The sequence below is a fragment of the Accipiter gentilis genome, chromosome 4 (assembly GCF_929443795.1).
Source record: "Accipiter gentilis chromosome 4, bAccGen1.1, whole genome shotgun sequence".
NCBI lineage: Eukaryota > Metazoa > Chordata > Aves > Accipitriformes > Accipitridae > Astur > Astur gentilis.
Genome location: NC_064883.1, coordinates 48,087,477 through 48,114,151, shown reverse-complemented (window position 1 = coordinate 48,114,151; position 26,675 = coordinate 48,087,477). Strand labels below are relative to the sequence as shown.

The 26,675-nt window shown below is 44.6% G+C and overlaps 1 protein-coding gene across 7 annotated transcripts in view; it reads right to left on the bottom strand.

The window, feature by feature from the left end:
• SMARCD3 (SWI/SNF related, matrix associated, actin dependent regulator of chromatin, subfamily d, member 3) overlaps positions 1-26,675 on the bottom strand; it is a 115,972-nt gene that overhangs the window by 53,026 nt on the left and 36,271 nt on the right. For 3 of the 7 annotated variants that reach the window (XM_049798312.1, XM_049798309.1, XM_049798311.1), the window contains exons 3-4: positions 9,472-9,689; positions 6,308-6,350 (exon numbers count right to left, since the gene is read on the bottom strand). In XM_049798312.1, coding sequence (XP_049654269.1) covers positions 6,308-6,350; positions 9,472-9,680 — 252 coding nt within the window. In that variant the 5' untranslated portion in view covers positions 9,681-9,689. Of the gene's footprint in view, positions 1-6,307; positions 6,351-9,471; positions 9,690-20,539; positions 20,690-21,802; positions 22,664-26,675 lie in introns of those variants that run through there. The other 4 variants (XM_049798307.1, XM_049798314.1, XM_049798310.1 and 1 more) reach the window with 3 other exon arrangements.

The following is a 26,675-nucleotide window of genomic DNA, read 5'->3' as shown; positions in this document are numbered from 1 at the left end:
GTAGAGTGCAACCTATTAGCCACTATCCAATCATCCAACCAGATGGTTGTCCACCCATCTAGACCAAAATGTCCCAACTTGGATACAAGACTATTATGGGAGACAGTGTTGAAAACTTTGCTAAAGCCAAGGTAAATTATACCCACTGCTATCTCTTGCTCACAGATCCAGTCATTTTATCAGGGGAGGCAATCAGGTTGAACAGGCATGATTTACCTTTGGTAAATCCATGCTCTGTTTCCTATTACCTTCTTCTCCTTCACATGTCCAGAAATGTGTTTCAAAAATTTGCTCCATGATTTTCCCAGGGACCAAAGTGAGGCCGATTGGCTGCAGTTCCCTGGATTGTTCTTTTGGCCTTTTCTAGTCATCGGGAACCTGCCCCGATTTCCACAACATTTCAAAGGTGATAGAGAGTGTCCTCGCAAGGACATTGGCCAGTTCCCTCAGCACCCTCAGATGCAGCCTGTTGGGTACCATCGTGTTCTACAGGTCGAGTTTTCTCAAGTAATCCCTGGCTCAATGCCTGCCCAGTGCTGGCTGTTCCTCTTGAATGTGTTCACAAGGTATGGGAGACATCGCTAGTGCAGACTAAGACAAAGAAGGCTTTGAGTACTTCAGACTTATCTGTCTCTGTCATCACTGTATCACCCAGCCCCCTCAGCATCATACATTTTCCTTAGTTAGCCTTTTATTACTAGTCTAACTGTAGAGGCTTTTCTTGTTGCTCTTGACATCTCTTGGAAATCTCAGCTCCAGCTGAGCTTTGATTTTCCTGATACCATTCCCTATACGCCCAGGCAACATTTCTAAATTCCTCTTTTGTAGCCTGTCCCTGCTTCCACCTCTTGTACACTGCCTTTTGATGTTGGGACCTCCACTGTGAGTTCCCTGCTTAGTTAAGCTGGGCCCCTCATAAATCTGCTCATTTTCCTGCATATCAAGACAGACTGCTCTTGTGCTTGGAGGGTCCTTAAAGACCTGCCAGCTTCCCTAAGCCACTTTGCACTTCAGAGCTGTTTCCCATGGGATCACATCTACTAGTTCCCTGAATAAGCCAAACTGTGCATGTCTGAAGTCTGGAGTCTGTACTTCGCTACTCTCCTTCCTCACTCCCTTCAAGATCCTTCCCTTGTACTCAGCACTGGTGAGGCCGCACCTCGAGTACTGTGTTCAGTTTTGGGTCCCTCGCTACAGGAAAGACACTGAGGTGCTGGAGCGTGTTCAGAGAAGGGCAACCAAGTTGGTGAGGGGCCTGGAGCACAAGTCTTAGGAGGAGGAGCTGAGGGAACTGGGGTTGTTTTGTCTGGAGAAAAGGAGGCTGAGGGGAGACCTTATCGCTCTCTACGACTACCTGAAAGGAGGTTGTAGTGAGGTGGGTGCTGGCCTCTTCTATCAGGTAACTAGAGATAGGACAAGAGGAAATGGCCTCACGTTGTGGCAGGGAAGGTTTAGGTTGGATATTAGGAAAAAAATTTTTACTGAAAGGGTTGTCAGGTATTTGAACAGGCTGCCCCGGGAAGGGGTTGAGTCACCATCCCTGGAGGTATTCAAAAAGCACGTAGACAAAGCACTTCAGAACATGGTTTAGTGGGCATGGTTGATGGTTGGACTTGATGATCTTGAAGGTCTTTTCCAACCTAAATGATTCTATGATTCTATCTTGAACTTCATTATTTCACAGCTGCTCCATCCAAGGCTGCCAATGATTATCACATCTCTAACCATTTCTTTCTTATGAGTGAATAGCACATCCAGGTGTTCCTCAGCTCTGGTTGGCTCAGATGGAGAAAGAGGTGGACAACAGCCATGCAGTGACCAAACAACAACAGGACAGCTATTATGGTATGGGATCTGTGCAAAGAATCCCATATGGTGGTCAGTGAACAGCAGCAGGAGTTGACTGAATATTTTTATAAAGGAGAATGAAGTAGGGAGGGTGAAAAGAAGAGGACAGCTGTACAAAAACCTATCAGCACAGCTAGACAAAAAGTCCTGATGGGAATTTGGGGCCCAGTGAGAAGAACAGTAGCCAATGCTAAGAGACAAGCATGCCATTGAAGGAGAAGCAGTTTGCTGGTTCAAAGTTGCACTCCACTCAGCAAGTTAAATGAGGAAAAGCAGAGACACACACAACTATGGAGTCAGAGTGATTTTCAGCTGAGATTTTTGCATCAGAATGAGTAGGCAAGGAAGCTGAAGAAACAGAACAGTGAATCACAGTCACAGTGCCTGGGAAAAAATGTAATGACTCAACTAAGAGAAAAGACACTGACCAGAAGTAAAGAGGAGACAAGGACTGGAGAAAGATGAGGCGCAATCTGATGTGCAGTCATGTTTCTCTACAGACCATCTGTGGCCTGAGGTTGAAATTGAAGCACACCTGCTGGACTTGGGTCACAAAGGCCACATCAGCTCCAGAGATCTAGGCCCCCAGCTATGAATGAAGACGCCTATGAACTTTTCTGAAACTGAATGAGAGTTGTGGTGACCTGAGAACAAGGATCCAGAGGTAAGAAAAATGGGGTGAGGTATAGCCTGCTGCACAGAACTGGAGTTAATGTTGAATACACTATAAAAAAATGCTAAGCCTTGTTACATTACAGTGTGTCAGCCTGGGCTTAACCAAGTCTATCTTTTCATTAAAGCTGCATTTTAGACAAAAGATATGCAGTAGACCCAATTAACTTCCATTTAAGTAACATACAGTCATAAAGGGAACCACTACTTAAGACTGAAAAATGGGGATTAGAACAAGAACAATAATGTGGTAAAGAACTGGCATAGTAAAAAAGTATTAAGCAGGAAGTACCTCATGGACCATTTTTGAAACTGATTTTATTTAGATATTTATAGCTCCAGCACAAAAAAGAGAAGTACGCTAACAAAACTTAATAATGACAAATTTGGGTGGTACTGTCAATACAAGGCAGAAGACAGTACAGAGAACGTAAGGAAGCTGAGAATCATATAATAGAAATGGGATGAAATACACCATTACAAAGCACAGGATCAAGTTCCTCAGAGTCTATATCCATAATTCCTGCTGGGAAAGGGAATTCATCAGTTGCAAACAATAGAAAGCAGAAAAAGTTGCGAGTATTAGTCAATCACAGAATGACCATATGCTGTATCAATGTGATGAGGCCATAAAAGATAAGATATGATCCCAATTTGCATCACTAGTGATTTCCAGTAGAGATAAAAATGCATTAGTGGCATTCAAGTACTGGTGATACTGGTAACCTGAATACTATGTATAGTTCTGGTCTCCTAAAAAGGTAGATTTAAAGAGGTTGGAAAGAGGTGAATTTAACCTGGAATAGAAATAACGAAGGAGTGTGAGCATTAAAATTGAGTGGAGCCCCTCTTACCTGGCAAACTAAAAGCACTTGCCTTGCTGAGCCTAGCAAAAAAGAAAAAAAAGCTGCTGGATCTAACGTATCTCAGAAGTAAGGAACCTAACTAGTCTTGAGGCAGTAAATGTGTCACAGCTTCCATGACAGACGGAACCAGACTGGATGTGCCCGGAGGTCCCATGCAGTTCCATAATACTATCTTCCCACATGTAATAGGTTGCTAGGTCGAACTTTCTCATACGATTATACCCATGCAAAATCAAATCCTTCTCAAATAGCTGTACTGTAGCAGCTGAGCAAACCCATCCAACTAGCAATATGCTCCAGCGCTATAGCACAGGCTTGATCAGAGAGCCTGGAAGCCAAACAGCAGGTTATCTGTGCCAACTGCCTGACTCGCTATCACAGCAAGTAACACTGAGAACCCACCTCCTTTTCCACTATTACTTACCCAAGACAGTTTTCCAGAGTAAAATGTATTTAGTATCTTCCCCTCTCCCCTTCACAGTTCCCAGGAAACACAAGCAAGAGCCTGCAAAAAGTCTGTGGGTAACAGATGCTGATTGGCTGGAAAATACTCCAGAAGTAGCTCCGGAAAGTTGGAAGTTTCACCCTGTATTTTGTGTGCATTCCACAGCCACCAGTTCAAGTCTTCCACTTGACAGGACACCGGTGCACACAGCATTTTCCCATCCCATGAATGGTAAGCGTAAGGAGGTTCTGATACGCTGACTGCAGTCTAATGGACTGCAGCTTTGTTGCACTGATAAAAACTCCATTGCAGACAGAACTCTAGCCATTTATATTGCCTTATCACTCTACCAGTTAAAATTATTGGCTGCCAGCAACAAAGACACTGAAAAGCAAGAAGACTTGGTGACAGCATGGTTCTGAAAGGTGCTAGCATCCGTATAGGTTTTTGACATACTTTAATAAGGCTCTACCTATTTGTCTTGGTTTTGGCTGGGATGGAGTTAATTTTCTTTCTAGTAGCTGGTATACTGTTATGTTTTGGATTTAGTATGAGAAGAATGTTAACACTGATGTTTTCAGTAGTCGCTAAGTAGTGCTTATACTAAGTCAAGGATTTTTCAGCTTCTCATGCCCAGCCAGCAAGAAGGCTGGAGGGGCACAAGGAGTTGGGAGGGGACACAGCCAGGGCAGCTGACCCCAACTGGCCAAAGGGGTATTCCATAACATGTGATGTCATGCCCAGTGTATAAACTGGGGGGAGTTGGCCGGGGAGGGGGATCACTGCTCAGGAACTAACTGGGCATTGGTTGGCGAGTGGTGAGCAACTGCATTGTGCATCACTTGTTTTGTATATTCCAATTCTTTTATTATTGTTATTGTCGTATTATTATTATTTTGTTGTTGTTGTTGTTATTTTCTTCCTTTCTGTTCTACTAAACCATTCTTATCTCAGCCCATGAGTTCTACCTTTTTTTTCCCCGATTCTCTCCCCCATCCCACTGGGTGGGGGGGAAGTGAGTGAGTGGCTGCATGGTGCTTAGTTGCTGGCTGGGGTTAAACCGTGACACTATTAAAGAGTTTTCATGGATTTGATAAATAGAGGCACAAGTCTTCTGTTGCCAAAAAAGTTTGGTTACCTCTCTTCCAAGACCTTTTTATCTTACAAAGGCATCAGACAAAAAAAAAAAAAAGGGGGGGGGTGTGCCTGAAAAAGGACATATATATTGAAAGCGATAGCCTCACTACACAGGATATATAATTGTCTGTGAAAACAATTTGTGTGGGAAAGACAGAACTGACAGCACAAGAAACATAGGTTTCGTTCTAAGAAAGTACGGACTCTAAGCAGAGCAGGAATGAGGCTTTAACACAAACACCATGGAGGCTGCAAGTAGTTCAAAGGTCTGGATTTGATGGTAGCTTAGTCCTTTCAAGACAGCAACGTGAGAGAACTAATGGCTAACCTACGAGAGGCTGTGGTTTCAGAGGGTAACAGGAATTACAAGAAAAGAAGTGCTAACATGACATCAGGAGTACCAAAGTGGGTTTACCTCCTCAGGTGGCTGGCACTAGGTACCTCTGGAATGTCACAGAAGAGAAACTGGAGGCTGCCAGCAAGTTTGGGTTTACATTAGCAGTGGAGAGGTAGACTCGAAAAGGACATGGAGATCTGCACACCTGTCAAAGGGATTCTGAGCCCAGAAAAAGCACCAGAAGCCAAAGAAACTGGGACTAGGATGTGACAAGGGGGTGTGTTTTGAAGACTAAGGAAGCTTGCCTTTTGGGACCAAGTAGGTTTCGGGGGAACTGTACTGAAGAGGTCACAGGAAAGGAAAAGTCTGGGAATAATGAAAGAGAAGGGGAGCAGAGAGAAATTCCAATGTTTAAAAAGGAAGTAGAAGATTGAAGCATTGAGGATCGAGCCTAGGCAGACACCAAAAGCTAGACATATCCCCAGGGATAAGAGAATTAATAACTCTCCAGACAATGCAGGCTCCTTGAAGTCTGTTGTTTACATGGGTCCACTTTAGTCCTACTAGGACACAACCACAAAAATTAGATCCTGGCAGCTCTACTGGGCCAAAGAGACCTGAGAATGAGCCCATCTCCTACAGGCACAGCTGCGCTCTGAACCAGCTTTTGGCCAGCCTCAAAAATTGATCAAAAACATCCTTAAGACCCAGAGGGCCCCAGCGTCAAGTCGTGTACTTCGCAGCCCAGCACCACTGTCCATCCAGCAAGTGGCAGTGCTGGCTCGGCTAATCCAGTGCACAAGGATGACACAGGCCAGGCTGTACTCCACACTCCCAGCCCCCAGCCCCAGCCCCAGCCTTGCTCTCTAGACTTTCACCCACTGCCTACTTACTTTTTAATTAGATTTTTAAACAAAAAGTGAAAGTATTTTCTAAAATCCCTCTAATTACACTAAGATGCTAAACTGATTGTGAAGGGAATAGGAAATGAAAGCGACTCACCCTCTGAGGGAGAATTTTGTCAGCCATCTTCCTCCTCTTGGCACTGTACATTTTTTAAAGAAAAAAACACGTTACCATGGTGACAGATCTAGGAGTAACGAGGCCACCTGCTAAATTATCCTGACATCTCCACATGCTGGTGCACAGCTGTGCATGCATCAGCAAAAGGGTATCACCCATGCCCAGGACCTAGGACCCCTTCTCTCAGCAGCCTGGGGAGGTAGTTAGCTAAGAACAAATCAGGGCTGTCTGTTATGCATCTTGGAAAGAAGTGTACAAGTTCTTTGATCACAGCATCTTCTACGGTGCAGGGCGGCTATGTATGCAAGTGCATGTGCACATGTCGTCTATAGATACAGAAAAAGGATGTAGGAGGACAGCGCGCACGTGTGGAAGTGTGCACAGATACACCTATCCATATGCACATGTAAGTAGCTGAGTGCCTGTAAACAGAATGTGAACTTGTTCAAACAGCTGACATGCATTCATTCATTCGTGCCCAAAATTGAGTGCTGATGAAAACACACATATATATGTGTATTTCATATGATGTATGAAAACACACATATACACACACCCTTCCCTAGGTATATACACTTGTTTTATTGTAACAATTTGCATGAGTGATATACAAAGGTACGTGGGCTTATGTTTCTGTATTTGTTCATCTTTATGAACGCACATGTGGGAATACAAGTGTGCCTGCAGTGTATATACTTAATGTGTCCACACCCATACATAAGGACATTTATATAGCTATGCTTTTAAAAACATACTTGTGTTTGCGTACATACACACAAACGTATATGTGCCGAAGAAACGGTACTGTCAGGAAGATTGCCAAATACATTGTCTTTTGAATTCTTCAGATTCTAAGAACCATTTCTGCCCACCAAACCTGTCACCTAGCTTTCTCTAACAGGGCCAAGAGGGAATTCAGGCCTTATCCTTCACCTCTATAATTTGTGAGGCCTTTATCTTAAGCAGGAGATGAATCACTCCATCTGTGACAGACAAATGGGAGAAAGCGAACCGCCTGCTGCCGCTCTGCCATGTCACAAGGATGCCCCTCCTTACTGTTTTCATACAGGAAGTCTGTCAGCAGCCATGTCCACGTAAAAGCTGTTTCCACACACATTGATGTGGCATACTCCCTTCCTACTTTTGCTAATAATAAGCCTGGCCTGAAATACCGGATTCTTAGATTCTTCCCCATCCCCATATAAACCAAGCCTGAGGAACTCTTTGTGCCCAGAGGTACAAACTACACCCTTCCTCGGGGTCAGAAAATTCATCTACACGGTCACACCCAACTTCATAGGTGAGCTATGTCCCTTTGTAAAACTGCAGGAATAATAGGACTGGAACGTTACATGGTGTGAATCTCCAACACCTTCCACAGCTCACTAAATCCAATCTGCACTGAAACATTTCACAGAATCTGGAAGTAATGCCTGAACTGAGCAAGTTCCACCCTCCCAAAGGGAAATAGGATATGCATGCACCTGCAACAACCCCAAAGGCTTGCAATTAAAAAGCAAGTAACAAACAAATCAAAAAACCCCAACAACTTGGGTCTCAACTAGTTCTCCAAAAGTCTATTACAGAAATGAGATTTCTGTCTCCACCAAACCTGCCAAGAAAGGACGACTACACCTTCTTGGCCCATTTGTGCCATAAAACATAGAACTCAATTACTCCCAGAATTGGACCCAAGGTGCCAGAAAGTTTGCCCGAAAAAACAGAAAAATTTCAATGGGAAACGACAGGGAGGTGGAAATGAACGAGGGGAAAACGTTCAACACATTATCTGGAGGGAAGGCATGGCAGAAGAAACAGAGAAACTTTCCTGAGTACCTAGGAAGCACTGGTGTGAGCTGAGATTACTGCTGGGTTCCAAACTAGAAGCACTGAAGTTAAGAACCAGGGAAGGGGAACTGCTTCCTTCTGTGAGTTAGGCCATCAACTTTTAGAAACTACTCTTCTTTAATGATCCCTGGAAACTAGTTAGTGACTAAAGTTTACCTTAATTATCCAATTATTTACCTTAATTATTATTTGAAGGCTAGGCATTATTTTGTGCAGTTTCCTGGAGTACCTCCTGGGACGTGCTGTGGAATGTGCATTTTGGCTAGTGCTGGGCAAGGCCTCCAAGATGCACATGCATCTCTTGTGCTCACATGCTGCACTCGCACGCATTCCTTCTGTACTCAATCTTATTCAATCGTAATATGTTAATACTCTCAGGATTAGTGTCCTTTCCAGATGCATCACAGATACAAGCATTCCCAAGTCTGGCTTGCTGATCCAAGGCATATAACCTGGACAGAGCAGGGCTCCTGAAGCACTGAGCTTAGAGAGTCATGTTCTACCTACAGCTAGATTCGATGACAGCACCAGAACACTGTCTGAATCTATATATACACGTATAATGATTCTGCAAAAGGCAGACCACCTAGATGACTGCACCCTACATATTTATCAGGAACTGGCTCACGCTTGGAACTCAAGACTGCTGAGGTCTAATAAGTTGCAAAAAGAAATTGGCAAACTGTTACTTAGGAGAGAATGCATTCAGCATTGTACAAAGTGAGCATATATTAAAAAGTTCCTTTTAAAAGATCCCTCGAATTCTATGGAATTATCTTCTTTGCATCTCTCTCTACTTTATATGTAGGAATGCCTGTGACAATTGCAAGTTTTATGACCACTCTCCTGAGTGACCATAGTACAGGTATTCACATGACCAACCAAACATTTTTTCCACTTGTCTCATTTACAAACCATTTTGTTAGCCAGTCAGAAATCAGGGGAACTATACAGAACAGATAACAAATAATACAATAATTGTACTATATTAGAAGAGAACTGTTCATTAACTTTAAAGGCTAAATATAATGGCCAGATTTATAGCCCAATAAACCTGCGAGGTGAAAGCATTATAACTGCAAAACCAGACATTAGTGAAGGTCAGTTTGTTCAAGACCATTCACAAACAAAGTAAAGAGTAAAATTTACCAATGTTTTTCCTGCTTTAAGAAACTGACAATATATAAATATTGTAGTCTGCCTCATTCGAACTTAAAGGTCTTACCTATTGCTAAAAGGTATAATTTTTTTCTTCCTCAAATTGTCCTCCCATGTTTTCTTTCCAGAACACTCACCTCCTAGTTCGGTTCTGAGTAGCTTGCTGCTGCTGTTGCACTTGCTGCTGCACTTGCTGTTGCTGGACCTGCTGTGGTGCAGTGCGTTTTCTTGTTGATTCCATCACAGTCTGAGGCATCCCAGGTCGCACTGAGGGGCTTCCAACATATGGGGGGCCTGGGGGACCCATGGGAGTCCCCTGATGGGGCATTCGAGCTCCTGATGGCATCCCAGGTCGCTAGAGAAGAAGCAAAACAGAAAGAAGAGCCAGTTTGGTCCCCGTTTCTTCAGCTGCAAAGACATTTGTACATAATCAGACACTAGCTCCAGCAGCTTCCCCATTTTGACCATCCTGATAAGCACTAAGCAGCAACACAGAGCACATGAGCTCTGAACTGGTATTTCCTGGACATTGTAAAGAGGCATTCAGTGTTTAAGTAGAGAGGAAACAGGGATGAAAAATACTAGGCTTGGGAAAACACTCATTGGTCAGTAACATATCCAGGCCAGCTTACAGCAGAAAGCTCTACCTTCAGACCGAGGAAAAAGCTCCATGGCAGCTACACACAGTCCAAACTGGTGCAGTTCACATGCTAATCAAAACTACAAGCAAGCTCACATTTACAGTGCCTCAGATTTTGCACTGACTACCAGGCTGCTTTGATCAGTAGGGAGACTGTAACAAGCAAAGGTGAACCATGAAAACACTACGATAAAACATTTTCCATTAAAAGCCCTCTCCTTCACCTACACTGGAGAGCAGTGTAAGTTCACAAAGTGACAAGAATCCTTTAAGAAAAGGTCATGTCTCTGATCAAGCCTCTTAAATAAAAAAAAAAAAAATAAAAAAAAAAGTGGTCATTTGTCAGCAGCCCCTGCAGGCATTCTAAAGTCCTGACATTTATGTTGACTTCAGAGTGCTCTGAAGAAACACTTTTGGGTCAAATCACAAGCTTAATGCTGTACAATCCACACGGTAAACTCTATGTTAAATCCTGAAAGTTTATAATTGTCAAGGAAAAACACCAGTAAAATAATCACCACCTGTAAAATGCAATTTAAAACAGAGAGAAGAGCTTAGTTTCATTCTAAGAATTATCAAGATGTTTATTATATGTCTGCATATATGTGAAAATTCAGACAAATACACACACACTCCATAGGCATTTGAGCCAGTATGTGAATAAGAATAATCATACACAAAAGCCTTTTGAAAGTCAAGTCCCTCTACAAAGTCTTTTAAGGAAACCAAGAAGCAATGGCTTCCATTATGGATAAATAATTGGTTGAAGGATAGAAATGAGGTAAAAGTAATTGGTTCTGAAAATAAAAAGAAGGCACATGCAGATTTTTGCTGGGACTCAGGCTTTTCAGCATATTTATAAGCAACCTGGGGGGGGGGGGAGGGGGGGTGGAGAAGCAAGGAAGTGAAAAAGTTTGTTGGTAACACTGTTATTCAAGCTGGCAAGGATGAAGGCCAGCTTCAGAGAACTGCAGAGGGACTTTATGAGACAGAATGAACACTTAAAAGGAAGATGAAAATGGATTTCAATACATATTGAAGTAAATTACACAGGAAAAAACAATCCAATCATCACATACAAAACTGTTGCCCAACAGAAGCAAGATCTCGAAGCTTAAACAGTAACTTCCGGGGGGGGGGAAATCAGTTCACTGCTTACTAGAGGTCAAAAAAAGCCATTAAACAAAAGAAATGACAAGGAAGGGAACAGAGAACATCACTATGCCACTGTCCATGGTTTGCCCACATGTTGAATGCTGTGTGCAGTTCTGGTTCCTGCAGTTCAGTAATGGTAGAGTAGATCTGAAAAAAGTACAAAGAATGGCACGAAAATGATTAAGATACGGAACTGCATCCACATAAATAAAAGTAAATATACTATGATTTTCCATCTGGAAGGAGGTGATCCAAGGTAATCTAAGGGGGCATTTGCTAGATAGAGCTCTGCAAAATCATGAGCGGCCTGGAGAGGGCAGTTGGGGATTGACTGTTCACTGCCCCTTCCAGAATAATAAAACTATGGCCATCAGAGGAGGCTAGGAGGAGTCAGGCTCACAGACAACCAAAAGAGGGTAGTTTGCCACACAGTGGGTACTCAGCCTGCAGAACCCATTTCCAAAGGGGTGCTAACGACATGGAAAACATATTTGGCTCAGAAACTTCTCTGAGTTGTCAACAGTTAAAGACTGAGAAAGTACTTGGGAGAAGTACACTAGTGGTCTCCAAAGTGAGGTGCGTGCACCCCAGAGGGTATGCAAGACAGTCCTTTGGGGCGTGGGAAGAAAATGGGGTTTGCTCTGTTAATAAAATAAAATAAATATTTTTAAAATAGTTATTTCATCTTTATCTCATCTTTGTACAATTTCTGAACATATAATTATGATAGATATTATAATAATGTATAATTCTAAATATAATTGGGACCTGCATCTCCAAATTAACCACCCATATCCATTGTAGTCCCCAAAGCCCCCAATTCAGTACCCTCCCTGATCATCACAAGTCTTAGATATTCCTGGCGCTTGTATGCATGAAGGAAAATCGGAGAAAGAAAGAAGGGGAATGACTGATCAGCAAAGAACCAATGGCTATAATTGGTACGGACAGAGAAGGAAGGCTGAGGTAGGAGAGAGACCAGCACAGAAGCCAAGCAGGTGATCTCAGCAAGTATTCACGTAGGAAACTGATTGTGGGCACGGCCACTGAGCAGAGAAGCAGCAGGAGGCAGCAAACAGGCAAAACTGAGGCTTTGTGCAGAGCTGGAAGCATCTTCTCCCATAAACACGGAGCTATGAAAACTGCTGGAACAGAGCAGCTCTCTCCGTTCCCACGTACTCACCCCCACCCTCTGACCCAGGCAGAGTCAGCAGAAACAAATGGCCCAGAAAATGCTTCTCACTTGAGCTTGTATTTAAGATCTCTCTGTTGTCTGTCAGTCTACACATTGTGGCCTTCTTCCAGCAAAGAGCAGACCATTGGGCCTGCTGTTGCCTGTCAATCAGCCGGGGACATTTGACAGTCATTCAGAAGAGACAAGATCCTGAGCACAGCCATCTCATATTCATCCCTCCTGGAGACTGTCTGGCCACAAGGATCAGACTGCAGGCCCACTTTTCTGTTTCTATAAAGGATACTTTAAGGCCTTGAGAACAAGCTCAGCAAGCCAAATCTACTCCCGATCTAAGTCTGACATCTTTGAACTTCCTTCAGTTCCCTTTGTTAAGTATCAAAATAGAGAAATGTAGAGAAAGGGCAAAACTGAGAAAAAGGAGACAGCTCTAGCAAAAGCATATTCAATCTCACCCCTTGCCTGCCTCATTCCTTCCCCTCCCTTCTCATGTTCCTATCTACAGTATCACCCGTAGATAAAATATTACTCACTACGCAACTGCCATCTCCCTGCTGCAAGCCCACCAGACTCCCAATATACAGAAATGCTTTCTCTATCTAAAGTCTTCTAAAATAACCCACAAGCAGTACCTTACCTTATCTAAAAGCTTACTTTGCTCTCAAACACATCTGCAAGACAGTAACAGACAATACATCAAATTTTTCACAATACTGACATAAAAAAAAGTCTTGACACCGAAGAGTCTTACAATACCATTATGTCTTTTGAAAGAGATCTTGAAGATGCACCTGTCTACGGGTTAGGATCTGTCTCTCCCCTCTTCCTCAGAGGGATGGAATCTGTCCCGAACAAGTATCATCCATGGTGAAGGCTGCAGTGCAAAACAGCACTGACACATCCTCCTTCCTGGGTAATCATCTACCCTAGACCCCTCTACCCAGCCCAACTCTGTTCTTTCCCACAGACCTGTCCCCTTTTTTTCCTCCATTGATTCCCTATACATGTTTTACTCTGCGCTACTTCAAACACTTTACTGGACAGAGGGCAAAACCACTGTGGGCCACAGAAAATGAGAGAGAACACAGTACATCCCCAGCGGAAGGGACCACTCTCACAGCTCTGAGAAGATGAAGAAAAGAGTACAGTGGAGCTGCCTGCAGAGCAGCTAGGCAAGGCCGAACAGTACAGCAGACAGAAAAAGGCACACAACCAATATTTCATGCATGCATACTGGTCCCTAAGAATTCTGCCGATTGCCTGCATTCCTCTACTCAGTCCATCAGTGCCCTGGCTACACCCTTCCAAAGCTGAGCATACTGTCAGTGCAGCAAGCGTACCACCTCCCCAACAACTGCTGTCAAGTCCCTGTCACTACCTTCCACTGCCCAGTTTCCCAAGCCACACGTTTGGCTTTTCTACTTTCTTCCCTGCCTGAACCTCTGGTCACATCAGAGGACTGCTTCTTTTCTCTTCCTCTTCGTCATTCTTCAAGTGAACTTCTCCTGTCTGATGACAGAAATGAGACAACATTGGAGTGGTGCTTTTCTATGTGTTTCTACCGCAGAGTCTTTTCTCAAGGGACATCAACATCGTAGTAGCCAAAATGCTGAAGCAGAAAAAAGGAAGGTTCCTGTCTGGACATACCAGATACCTGGAGAACTGATGGGTAAAAGAAAGCATCAAGAAAAGAAAAGCAAAAACACCTACAAGACCCTCAGAAAGGGACTGAACAGAGAGCAGGGAGTCACTACAATGCACTATAGCACTGAGCTGTGCCTACAGCAATTTCCTGTTCTGAAAGACATATTCTATCCATCTTGGCACCATGCAGGAGGACTCTGATGGCATGCAGTGAACATCCACAGCCTTCTTTTTAACAGAGAAACTGACAGATTTTGAGAAGAACAACAACAATTACCAAGTATACAAACAGCATTTTTTAAAAACTAAAAATAGAACCTACCTTGGCTAGACAACACATTGTGTCAAGGCATTACAGTAGCTACTGATTTCTATAAGGCAAAAACATAAGCAAGAGGAGATGCCAGATGCTGTCTGGAGATAAGAACGTGTCACTAGAAGTATCTGGAACAGTTAAGAAATTCAGACTACACTGATATTGTCTGATGGCAACAGGTTTCTGACTGTACAAACAGTTTCCCAACTGAATGTGCCATTTCAAAATGGAGTCTTAGAAGTACAAGAAAAAGTTGTAGACGGCTTCTCTCCTCTCCTATAACTAACTACAGATGTTACGTCATAGGAGTTCCTTTTCTTTAATGTCTATTAATCTTTTAGAGATTTAGTAAGCAGAAACATCAGTATTGCAATTCTTCCTGCTTGTCTGCCATATTCACCTTCCCCCATTTCCCCAAAGCTCTCACATCCTAGAATCAAGGTCCAAGTGTTCCAGGTTCCACCCATTTTTAAATAATGTTCATGACAATCCAAAAATCTTTAACTTAGTAAACATCACATTTACAGAACTGTGAACTGTAACTTGAGACAAAGTTAAGTGACCACCTTTCTATTGCATGCATGTCCACTCACAGCTCCGAGTAATCAGACACCAAACATCAAACCAAGTACTTGGATGCAACCAAAGAAAAAAAAAAAAAATTTGGAATTGAAACTAACAAACCCTATATACCATACTTGAGTTCCATCAGCTTGCTTGTTTTAATAGATCTGATCACATCCACTACTGTGATATGAGGTATGGAATGGATTTTGTGTGAAGAACTACCAGAATGTGCCTCTTGACTCTGTAAAAAGGATGGCTTTGGGAGAGGAGAGGTAACAAGAGAGCTCTGCAACATCATGACTAGCATGGCGAGAGAAGAGGCTGATCAACAGCTCACTGTCTCTTCCCTTACAAGAATTAGACAACAGCTAGCAGCTGGCAGGATCAGGTACTTCTTTATGTAAGATAAGCTGCAAAAGTTCCTTACACAAAACACTGTGAATGCTAAAAGTTTATATGGGTTCAGGAAGACATCAGTGGACTAACCTACATAAATAAAATCCATATAGAGGTACTAAACATAGAGGGCAGCTTTGGGTCCGAAAGCTCCAGAGCTACAAAGTGCAGAGTATTTGGAAGACACATCACTAGGTTTTTGCCTTGTTCCTGTACCTCCATGCAGTCTTCTGCTGCTCCCTGCAACTGGGAACACTGGGCTAAATGATCCAGTGTGACTGTTTTCATATTGCTACAGTGTTTCTTTTTTAAAAAAACAGAATAGCAATTGAAATATCTTACAGATCAATTACATCTGTGCACCTATATCCATCAGCAAATCTGTTCTCTCAATGAGCAACTCCAATTTGTTTAACAAGCCCATATTGTATAAAATCACATTGATCTCTGTTAAAGCCCTAGCTAGAATTAATATGATTTTCTTTTCTTAATTATATGTGAACTTTTCTGTATTTGTTAGCCTGTAATTAATCCAGGGCTAGGAAAGGACAAACCTTCAGTTTCTACTGGCAGCTTGCTTACATGGTTGAATGCTGTACAATGTTTTCACTCTACCAGTCTTCTGCAAGTACCTTCCCAATCAAACTTCTCCACTGCGGTAAGGTCCCTTGATTTTTGCAGGCTGCCCTACACTTAGCTCAAACATCTCCTTGTTTAACGGCACAGGGAATACATACGCAGCAAACCAGTGACTCCAGTTCAGGCCCTGTTCCCTGACAATGTCCTAGCACAGAGAACCGTGCTGACAGCCCTGTGTTACGGAAGTGGAACAAACTGTCCAAAATAAAAAAAGGACAGTTCATGAGGCTCTTTTCTAGCCTTTCTAGTGTTAGCTGATTTATGCTCTGACAAGATAGTATTTATATCCATGATAATATAAAAATTAGTGGGATATTCTTCATTAGCAAACTTCTACTTTTTTCAAACCTAACATTCTCCTCACCTCACTACTTCTAGTAGTGATCTCTACAAACTGATGACTGGCTGGAAGAAACAGCCACTTTTATCCAATTAAAGAGATCACCATTCAATTTGGGGAGAATATCTTTAGTTCTTCCCACTCTAATGAAACAAATATAATTTTTATAATATACTTGAGGTCATCCTCTTTCCTTATCTCAGAGAAGTATCATCAGTATACCCATCATCTTTGATAGATATTCACTTCTTTAACCAGTGCCTAAAAGCCTCCAGTGACAGAGATTTTACAATTTTCCGAATCGGTCTCCATCCTTAGATATTATAAAAAATTCCTGTTCTCTTTCAATGAAGTCTTCACAGGCCTCCCACTACTACTGCCCTCTGAGTCACCCCTCTTTTTGCTTGCTAGTCATGCAGATGACCAAAATCAGAAAAATGTTCTTGTAAGTGTACACCATGGATTTACTATTACTTCTGTATTATTATCTGCCCCACTTCTTAATCAGGCTAACAGTTTACTTGCTTTCTTAGTAGCAGAGGCTGTATAAGGGGATGCAAAACTTGTTTATGAAATTCACTGCTCATCCCCTTTTCCAAATCACTGATAAATCTATTAGACACTCCATACGTATCTTTGGGGCATGAGACCTGTCTTTTTTTCTGTTTTAACTTTGGCAACGAGTTATTTATCACTATATTAAATATTTGTTTACATGATAGCATGCTTTGAGACCCTTCTTTCACTGTAGTAAATGCCATGTCATACAACAGTTTCTGTACTTACCATCAAATTCTATGACTGGATTTGAGAGGTAGATAACCAGACAAAAAGAAGACTGAGGATAAGCAAAGGAGTCACATAAGTGATGCATAGGTTTGTATAAATTAGCAGTCTTGGTGTGTAACTAATATTAAACTGTAGACATTAGCAGGAACTATGCAAAAACACACCTTAGCAGAAAATAAATACGGATAATGACTTATGTTAACAGGAAGAGCTTCCTAAGCATGGCACAGAGGACAAAGAACAAGATAGCTATGGGAAAAAGAAGGTGATTTGAACTGACAGCAAGTATATTGTAAATACAGATATGACTTGATAGTTAAGAAAAGGACATAGACCTTTATAGGTGTATCTTGTGTATAAAAGGCAAGAAGATTGGTTTTGGAAGGAAGATAAAGTGGGAACAGAAAAAGGACACAGAAGCAGATTAAAAAGGCCAGAACAACAGGACAAGAAAACGAACCTCTCAGCAGCTTCTTGTGTGAAGATGACACAGGCAAGGTCGACAGTACAAGGCACCAAAGAAAAGATTGCTGCAATTGAGTCACAGGAAGACAGATGTCTGGACAAAAGCTTTGACAAGATCTGCACCATGGACCTTCTCAAGGCTATATGGGAAGAAACCTGTTTGAGTAAGAAAATGAAAAAAAAATACCAAGCAAGAAAGAAAAAAAAGAAAAAAAGGGAGACAAAGGTAATATCCATTGAAGGGATACAGTCAGCAGAGAGGCCTACGATAGGCTCTAGAGGACAGAAGAAACTGAGAAAAGGAAGGGCCTGCAGGAAGATTAATAACTTGGTTTGGGTCAACAAAATTTAAGGCAACAGCTGGACACCCAGAGGGAGATGTCACAAAGACAGCCTGAAATGTACTACTGGACAGTAGAAAAAGCATCAATAAAGAGATAAATCAACATAAATGTGGTGATTAAAGCCATATTTATCCATAAAAGTGCTAGACGAAGAGCAGAGAGGAACAACAAAAAAAAAAAGGACAAAGTAAAGGATGAAGCCTTTGGGAGAAAAAAAATTATCTCTTCCCACAAATACAATGTGCAAGACCCTGATTAAACAGAACAGGAGTAAAAGAACTGTAAAAATAAATAACTGAAAGAAATTTAATCTTTTTTCAAAGAAGAACTGCTAACCAGAGGTGTAACAAACTATCAAGAACTCAAGCAGGATGAGAACAGAGTTATCACAGTTGAGATTTTTAACCATTAAGAGATTTCACCTTTCAGAGGTATCCTATTTGACTGGGACAAACAAGGAAGAAGACATCTTCTAAGCTGGCAATATGGAAAAGAACAAAGGCAGGATCAGGTGCACAAGAGCAAAGGGCGAAATGACCTTAGCAAAGCAACATATGTTTCCAGAAAGATCAAGTGAATCCAAGAGCTAACTGCCCTTAGGAAATACTGCAAAATTATCCTATTCATTTAAGTGTTCACATAGCAAAAAATTTCCTCACAGCATTCTATCTGTATTTACCTCTCCCTCTCCCTCCCCCCCTTTTTTTTTTTGGGGGGGGGGGGGGGAAGAAGCCTGCAATAACCAAATCAAATAATGTTATCACAGATAAAATAAAAAATAAGTAATCTGAAGAGGTGACTTTTCGCCTTAAATTAGAGCAGAATCTGACTCCAAGGAATTCCAGTAAAGTCTGCTATGTAACTTGATTTTTCAAGGAATTAATTCATATGATGACACACTGTAGATGGTAATAAAACTCGATAGCCAGCAATATGTAAACTCAAGATAATAGCTGTGATGGCACATTCTCTTATTTGGTAGGATACAGGACCTGAAGAGATAAAATGAAGTTATAACTTTAAAAATCATTTTTAAGTAATGAAGACTGACTACCCCAACCTGTGTTTTGATCAAAATGAACCTGAGATGAGGGAGAAACTAAAGGAAAGAACAAACAAGGAAGCAAAAGCAGAACTAAATGAGAACATAATGGAGGAAAGGAGAGGGTCATACATGAGGTGTTCAGGCAACAGAATTACAGATGAGAAGCCCCAGCCACACTAACAAGTAGTGGGAAGATGACAAACAAATGCAGATAAGGCAGACTTCTCTAGCATCCAAGTAAGTAATGGAAATGAGTTCTGCTGTATTCATTCTGGTATAAATTAAAAATTCCCGTGCTTAAGAGGCTACCATGCTACTTTCACATGAAGTCCATCTAGATGTGGAAGAAGCAAATTCACATAACTATTTTTGCCACTCTTCTTGATACTAAAGGAAGACCACTGGTGTGCAAATACCAACAGAAACCGTGGAAAAGACAAAAACATCCTACATGCCCACCCTTCCCAATTTGCCTACGGTTCTGCCCAGCTGTAGCCATCCTGAGCCAGACTACCTTAATGAACCCACACATCCACAATAAAACCACTGCTACAGACCTACACACCGGCTCTTCAGTCATCCCTGTACATCTGCCGCTCTCGCAACAGACTGCTCCTGCACACTGGCACCACATCACCTGTTTATGGTTCTCGCAAACACAGAATGCCACCTAAAAGTCCTTAGCCTTGCAAGTCCAACCATATCCAGGATCTGCAGGACACACGCTAGATCCTACAAAACTGGAGTAAGCCTGAATTACAGAGACAACTTAGGAGCCTGCCGTGAGCTCCGCACATTTCTATGATCTTTGCACAAGAGCCCCCACCTGATGTCTTCAAAAAGGTGTCACAGAAGCGGCAGAATCCTCAAGAGAGAAAACATTCGGGACCATCAGTAACCAAACAATATCTGCATTCCTTGGGGCTCTTACTTAACAGTCTTATTTTTGTTAAATGTGTATAAATACAAGAAATCCAAGTGTTATAAATGGTGACTGCTCTCAATCACTAGAGAGTCATTTAAAGAACATCGTTTCCAATGGCAGCAAAACAGGGTTAGCATTTCCCCTTAAATGGAGATTGAAGACCTGATTCTTAAACAAAAGCTGGAAGATTTTTAAAGACCTGAAGGATTGCTTTAATTAAGCATGGCACCCTGAAATTCTCTCATGGGTGAGTTCCCATAGACTGTTACAGATCTGCAGAGCTAATCTCTTCAAGCCCCTGAAAGTCACCTGTTAAGTAGCCAGAGGATACATAAGAGCCAAGACTGGAGACAAGAACCAGAGGCAGTACCACAAGGCTTCATCAGCCTCTCATCAGAACTGTTTTTCAAAACACAAGTTTGATTACAGAACAAAGTGTCCTACAAGCCCATTTGGGTCAGATCCAGTGCAGATTCTGCACCATGATCAGGCTCAAAAGCACGCTATTCACCATTAATGGAGAATCAAAGCAAAAATCACAGCACACATCCCCCCAGACACAAGCCTGTATTATCAATGAATCAGTGCATATTCTGGTGGCTTTACAGACCCCGGTGCTCTCCTGGCAAGGCAGTTACCAGCGCCCCAGGAGCCCACTGCAGGAGCCGATCCAGCCCAGCACAGAGCCTCCAGTTTCCACTCATCCCTCTATTCAGAGCCAGCCAGCTCACTAACTTTCCCGACTCACCACCCCATGGACCAGAAACTCAAAAAGTTTGCTTTTCGTAGCTTTGCGAGCCCCTCCTGTAACTTCGTCTGTAGCCATCAGGGTCTGCTCAGCCTCTCTCACTCTCTCTCTTCCTCTTTCTTTCCCTTTTCTGCCTTTTTCTCCAACTCTCCCCTCTGAGTCCTGCTGGGCTCTCACACTTCTAATAGCGCGGAGTGGGGAGGGGGCCCCTTCAGGGCCTTCCTGACGGCCCACTCGCGCTAAGCCTCAGCTGCTGCATTCCTCCACTGATAAGCCAGAAATAGTTTGTGCTGCCGGGTTCTGTGTGTTTACTCTGCAGGGACAGAAAATCCAGCTTTTTAAACCTCTCTGTCCAAACAGGAGAGATAAGCAGGAGGCATACTGAAAACACGTCTCAGCTTTTTCGTAGCAGGGCTGCAACCTCTCCTCCTCTGCACCAGGGGGATGGTAAATTCTGGGGCAAGGGGGAAGGGGGAGGGGGCAACTTCAGCAGTGACACAAAACTCAGTACCTCACAGAGAGTGTTTTCCCATTAGAAAATGCAGCAGGCGAGCAGTGAGAAACAATGGTTTTCCCTTGCTCCCACTGCTCCTCCTGCTCTGCATTTCCAGGCCTTTTCCCCAGGGACCTGGCGGGCAGCACACAGAAACATTCACTGGCAGCATTTCCAGCATGCGAGACTGAGAACTAACCCCTTTGGACAAGAGAGAGAAACAGCAGGAGGCAGAAAGCTGGGAACAGGGAGGGACAGCGTGTGAGAGCGAGGGGAAAGAAAGAGTGTGAGAACAGCGGGAGGAAGGGGGCGGGGGGCAGCATGGCGGCACAACGCCTGACTTGCTTCCACGTTCCCAGCCGCCCACAGCCTCTCTTGCGGGGTGACCGCCCTCAGGATGCTTTGGTACCACTGTGACGGATCCATTAGAGACCCCAGATGATCGACAGGCGCAGACAAATTATTAACACCACAGCTGCCGTGAGACATCAGCAGCTCGCCGCTTATCACACAAAGCCCTGTGCGACAACGCGTGTCATCCCAGGACACTGCTGGGAACGTGGAGCCCACCTGCCACCCAGGGGAAGGGGGCAGAAAGCAGCAGACCACCCCCTCGGCGACTGCTTGCTGCTGCAGCGGCCCTGGACGGACGTCGGCTAGTGCAGCGCCAGACGCTGGCAGCACGGCGGCCATTCTGCGAGCAGCGGCGGCGCTGGCTGCTCCATAATGGCAGAGCAGGCAGCAGTGGCCTGGGGCACCGATCTGCTTACCGACAGCTCCTTGTGTGTCTGCGGCTTGCAAGGGGCTGATGTTTCCTAGTGTGCCTAACGCAGCAATAGACGAGATGTTGCCAGGTTACGAGAGGGGTTTATTCTATTCCTCTACTTGAAATTCTTGTCTAGGGGCTGTGAATTTTCTGGTGAGACTGCAAACAGAAAAGAATCGGATCTGAAACAAATAAATAAATTTCTGCCCTCAACCAGTAATAAAAACAAGCACAGAGGAGACACTGCGTTAGCCAGCAGCAAAGAGCAAGCCACGAAGATCATACGGGCTTTTGCACATGGGGATGACGGCAACAACTTCCACTGATTTTTAGGGTGACCCCAATCCAAGCGTTGCTGTGTGGGAACAGCCATAGGAATCACAGATATTTTGGGAGGGTGTGCATTGTTATCAGCTGCCCCTCCCCCCTCAGTCCCTCAGAAGGAATATGCCAAGCAAAGCGGTGTGGCCTTATTCAGCGCCTGAACTATTCCCGGGGTTCTAGTTGACTTGAACTAAAGGCACGTGTAATCTGGAACCAAACTGCTACATGCCTGGCTAACTTGGTAGCGTTAGGTTAACGGTTGGACTTGATCTTAAGGGTCTTCTCCAACCTAAACGATTCCGTGCGTCAGCAGCCCTGGCAAGGTGGCACTGGGCCTGCAATTTTTTTTTTAGAGCCCAGAAGCACACTGAAGGGTTGGCTCCCATCTCGTGGGCCCTTTCCCCTGCTCCCGGCAAGGCAACATGAGTTTTCTTCAGAGACCGCGCTGACTGTTGGCTCCAGCGCTTGCCAGGGAAGCACCAGCGTTCCCTGCAGCGGGGCTAGTGGTGCGGGCCTGTGCAGGTGTTGCTATTCCCACTCCCTAAGGGGAGCCCCGCAGCCGCCCCCGCTGCACGCAATAGCACAAACGAGAAGCTCGCGGCACGCTCAAGCCCGCCCCGGCTGGCTGGAGAAGGCTCCGGGCGAACAGCCGCCAGGGCCGCGGAGCACCCCGCGGCCCGGGCCCTGCGCACTCGGCGCGGCAGAGCGGGCAGGGGCCGGCGGCGGCGGCGGCGGGGCGCGGCTGCAGGCTGCGGCGCGGCGCGCAGTCCCCCCTCGCGTCCCCCCGCGCTCCTCCGCCAGCACCATCGGCACCGAATGGCAACGGCGCGCCCGGCACGGGCAGGGCGTGCGCCAGCCACGGTCCCGGGCGCGCCGCTGGCGGGCGGGAGGGCGGGCGGCCGGCCGGCCGGCGGGCCGGGCCGGGCCGGGCCGAACCGAAGCGACGCGAAGCGAAGCGGGCCGCCCGCAGGTCCCCGCGGGCCCCGAGGGCGGCGGCGCGCATGCCCGGCGCGGCTCCCGTGAAGGTCAGCCGTGGCCTAGCGGGGGACGCGCGGGCGGGGACGGCCGGACGCGCGGGAAGGAGCGGCCTTAACCCCTTCCGCGCCGCGCCCGGGGGGGCGCCACCGCCGAGCCCGCCCGGGCCGGGGGCCGAGCCGCCGCCCCGGGGACCGCGGCCGCCCCCGCCCGGCGGAGGCCGGCGTGCAGGCAGAGCTGCGGGGCTCGGGGAGGGGGGCGAGCCCACGTCGCGGCGGGAGCAGGCGGCGGCGGCGGCCGGGGGGGGGGGGGCGTGGGGGGGCGGCTCCGCCCGTCCGCGCCCCCGCCGGGGACGGAGCTCGGTGCCGCGGGCCGGGCCGGGCCGGGCCACGAGCGTCGGCGCCCGCTCGCCGCTCCCCGCCGGGAAACGTTGCCGGCCGGGCGCTGCCGACGCCGGGCTTCCCGGGCCGCAGGTGGAAGACGGAGCAGAGTCGGGCAGTTGGCGGGCGTTCTGCGATCCCCGTGACACAGATCGGGTTGGCGGCGGCAGCCGCAGAGGACGGCGAGCAGCCCCGAGCCCCGCGCTCGCCGCCGAGCTCGCTCTGGCGCTTCCCGCCCCCGGCGCGCCGGGCCCTGCGGCCCCGTTGCCGTCATTGTCGGGACGGAGCAAGGCGGGAGGCGTGCGTTACGGTCGCGGGTTTTAGGCTTTTCTGTTTTTCCGATTGCTTATAGGTAGCGTAGTAAGCTGCAGTAGCTCCCCTCTCCATCAACAGCCGGCTGCTTTATTACATTCTGGAGCAGGAGGATACAAGACGAAGTGTTGCTGAATTTCCATTTCATACCACACTGTATGTGTTGTATTCTATCTGGATGATCTTAACAGGCATTACACAAAGAGATTTCCTCAGAAGAACACCAGATTACAGGGTCAGCCACTTGAAAATTGAGCAGTGGCAGACTCACTGTAGCCAGACAGAATGAGTACAAGTCAACCCCCCAGCCCCCCAAATCAGGTAATAATAAATCTTGGCTCTTAGTTAGTATGAGTGTAGTTCTCTAAGTACTTCAGAAATCAGTAGAAGTAGCTCTTTTGTTTTGCAAATGGAAAATAAGGTACAAATGGATGGAAGCGAGTTGCCCAACATCACCCAGTTGAGAATGAAACCTGTTTCCTGTCATTCTTCCACTCGCCACAATACTGTCAAGGAAAGCTACTGTGTAATGCATTTGCACAGGAGGGTGAAGGTTACAGTGCAAGGGTGTCTTCTCCCAAATTAAGAGAAAAATAATAAAATTTTATTTTAAATTGTTTCTTTTTCTATTTTCCCCACGTTTTTGTTTGTTTTTTTTCATAAAGGTGTAGAAGTGTCTGTTCTTAAAAAAAGTGCCTGGTTCAACCCCAGTCTTCCACAGCTGCTACAAGTATCCTGGCAGCTCCCAGCCATTTCTGGTCTAGATGTTGGTGGCATGGGACTCCCTCTACAATGCTTGTGTTTCTTTACTAGTTCTGGGAGGCAGAGCACACTCTGGGGCCTCCTTTCATGCCTCCACTGCTTACTTAAAGCTCAGTTCATGCAATATTCCTAGCCCATTTTATTTCAAGGAAAGGCTGACATTCTTCCTCCTTACCTCTTGGGGCTCTGGCAGGCCACCTCATGTGTTTTGTTTTTACTTTTGTGCTATTCAAGCTTTTAAGATTGTTAAACTAAGATGGTCAGGTTAGAAAAGATACGAACAAAGTTGTTTTGGTGAGATATGGGTGGAGCTGCCTTCAATTTTTTGATCCGTAGGTAAAGTAGTACATGAAGGTGGTGGTTGCCTTCAAGAGACATGGTTTCTCTCATTCAATTTTCACTTAAGTCAGTAGTGCTTTGTTCACTGAAACTTAAAATATTCTCAACAGTTTTGGAATTGATGTGATATAGCATAGAAAACATGCTGAAAAACAGACAGAAAATATCCCAAGATTGAGGCTCTGCTTATTCTAAAGAAATGATCACTTGTTCCTGAGTTCAGAATTACTCAATATTCTCATTAACAATATGGATAATGAACTAGAGAACATGCTTATTAAATTTCCTAGCAACATATGGTTTGGAGGGATTACAGGTATGCTAGGAGAGATGATTAAAATTAAAATCCTGAGAAGCTGGACATGTAGTTTGAAAAAACAGGACATAATTCAATCAGAAAGAGCACAAGGTTCCACATCAAGATAGAAATCGACAACTATATAAATGGAAGATTGAGAACAACTGGCTGTAGAGTATTTTTTTCAGAAAAAAATATTTGGGGATACAATAGATCATAAACTGAATGTCAGTTAACAGTACTACACTGACACAAAATAAGCAGATAAAAAAAAACCAAACAAAAAACAACGGAAGAGTAGTAACTCAATGCTGCCCCACTTCTCTCATCCTCTTGGTGGCAGCATAAGCAGTGACAACGATACCCTAGATTCTTCTTTTTCTCCTCCACATTGTCCCCATCCCTCGTCCTCTCCAGGGCAGAAGCAGTCCCAGCTCAACATTTCCCCGAGGCTGCAAAATTAAATTTTGCCAGTATTGCTGAGGAACCTTTCCAAACTAATTCTTCTGTTGTGGCATGAATTGTTAATATCTCAACCAGACTGTCCTTTGCAGTTTGCGGCTCTGTGCATCAGAGAAAATATGTGTGGGAGAAATCAAGATGGTTCAGGGGAGAACAGTAAGAGTGATAACTGTGAAGCCCAAAAAGAGAGAAAACAAGTGTCTTCAGATATTCAACAGGCTGCAGCAAATTCAACAGGCTGCAGGGAAGAGCTGCTTCCCATACATACACTACAGGAAATAATGGATTGAAATTTCTCCCCGGAAGATTTACATAGATATTAAGGAAGAGTATAGCAGTAAAAGTAGAGATGTTCTGGGATAGTTTGTCCAGCAAGGATGGGAATCTATGTCACCAAAGGTCTTTCAAGAATAGGTTAGACAAGCATCTGTCCAGTAGATTCTGACTTGAGGCAGGACAAGGGACTATCTGATTCCCAGAGGTTCCTTTTGCCTTATTTCCCTATGGAAACTATGGAAATTCGTAAGACAAAGATACGGCTTTTTTCCATCCAGAGTGGTTTCCCATGACAGATTCCACAGATCTGATGCAAACAAGTTTAAGCTGATCAAAAAGGGTGACTTATATTTTTTATTTTGGAAAAAAATACACATCTGATTGCTACAACAGTGTAATGCCAGTTATCCCCTGAGACTTCCCAATTATCATATAGCTTTTATACTGTGGCTTTTTGCTCTCTCCTCGACTTGCATATCTTCAACTACCATCCTGCATCACTGTCTCATACACCTACCTTTAAATGTTAGGCCTTTCCACTAACTTTTGAAAATCTATCTGCAATGAAGAAATGCCATAAGCAATTTGTAGCATGCATAAAGAAAAACGACTTGAAATAAAGGCAAAAAAGAATAAATGAAAGCAAAGAAAAGAATTTGTCTGTCTCCAGAGGTCCCAAACATTATTCTGCAGAGGCAGAGAGATAATTACAAACTTACCTCCTGATTATTTTAAAAGCAATCAAAGGC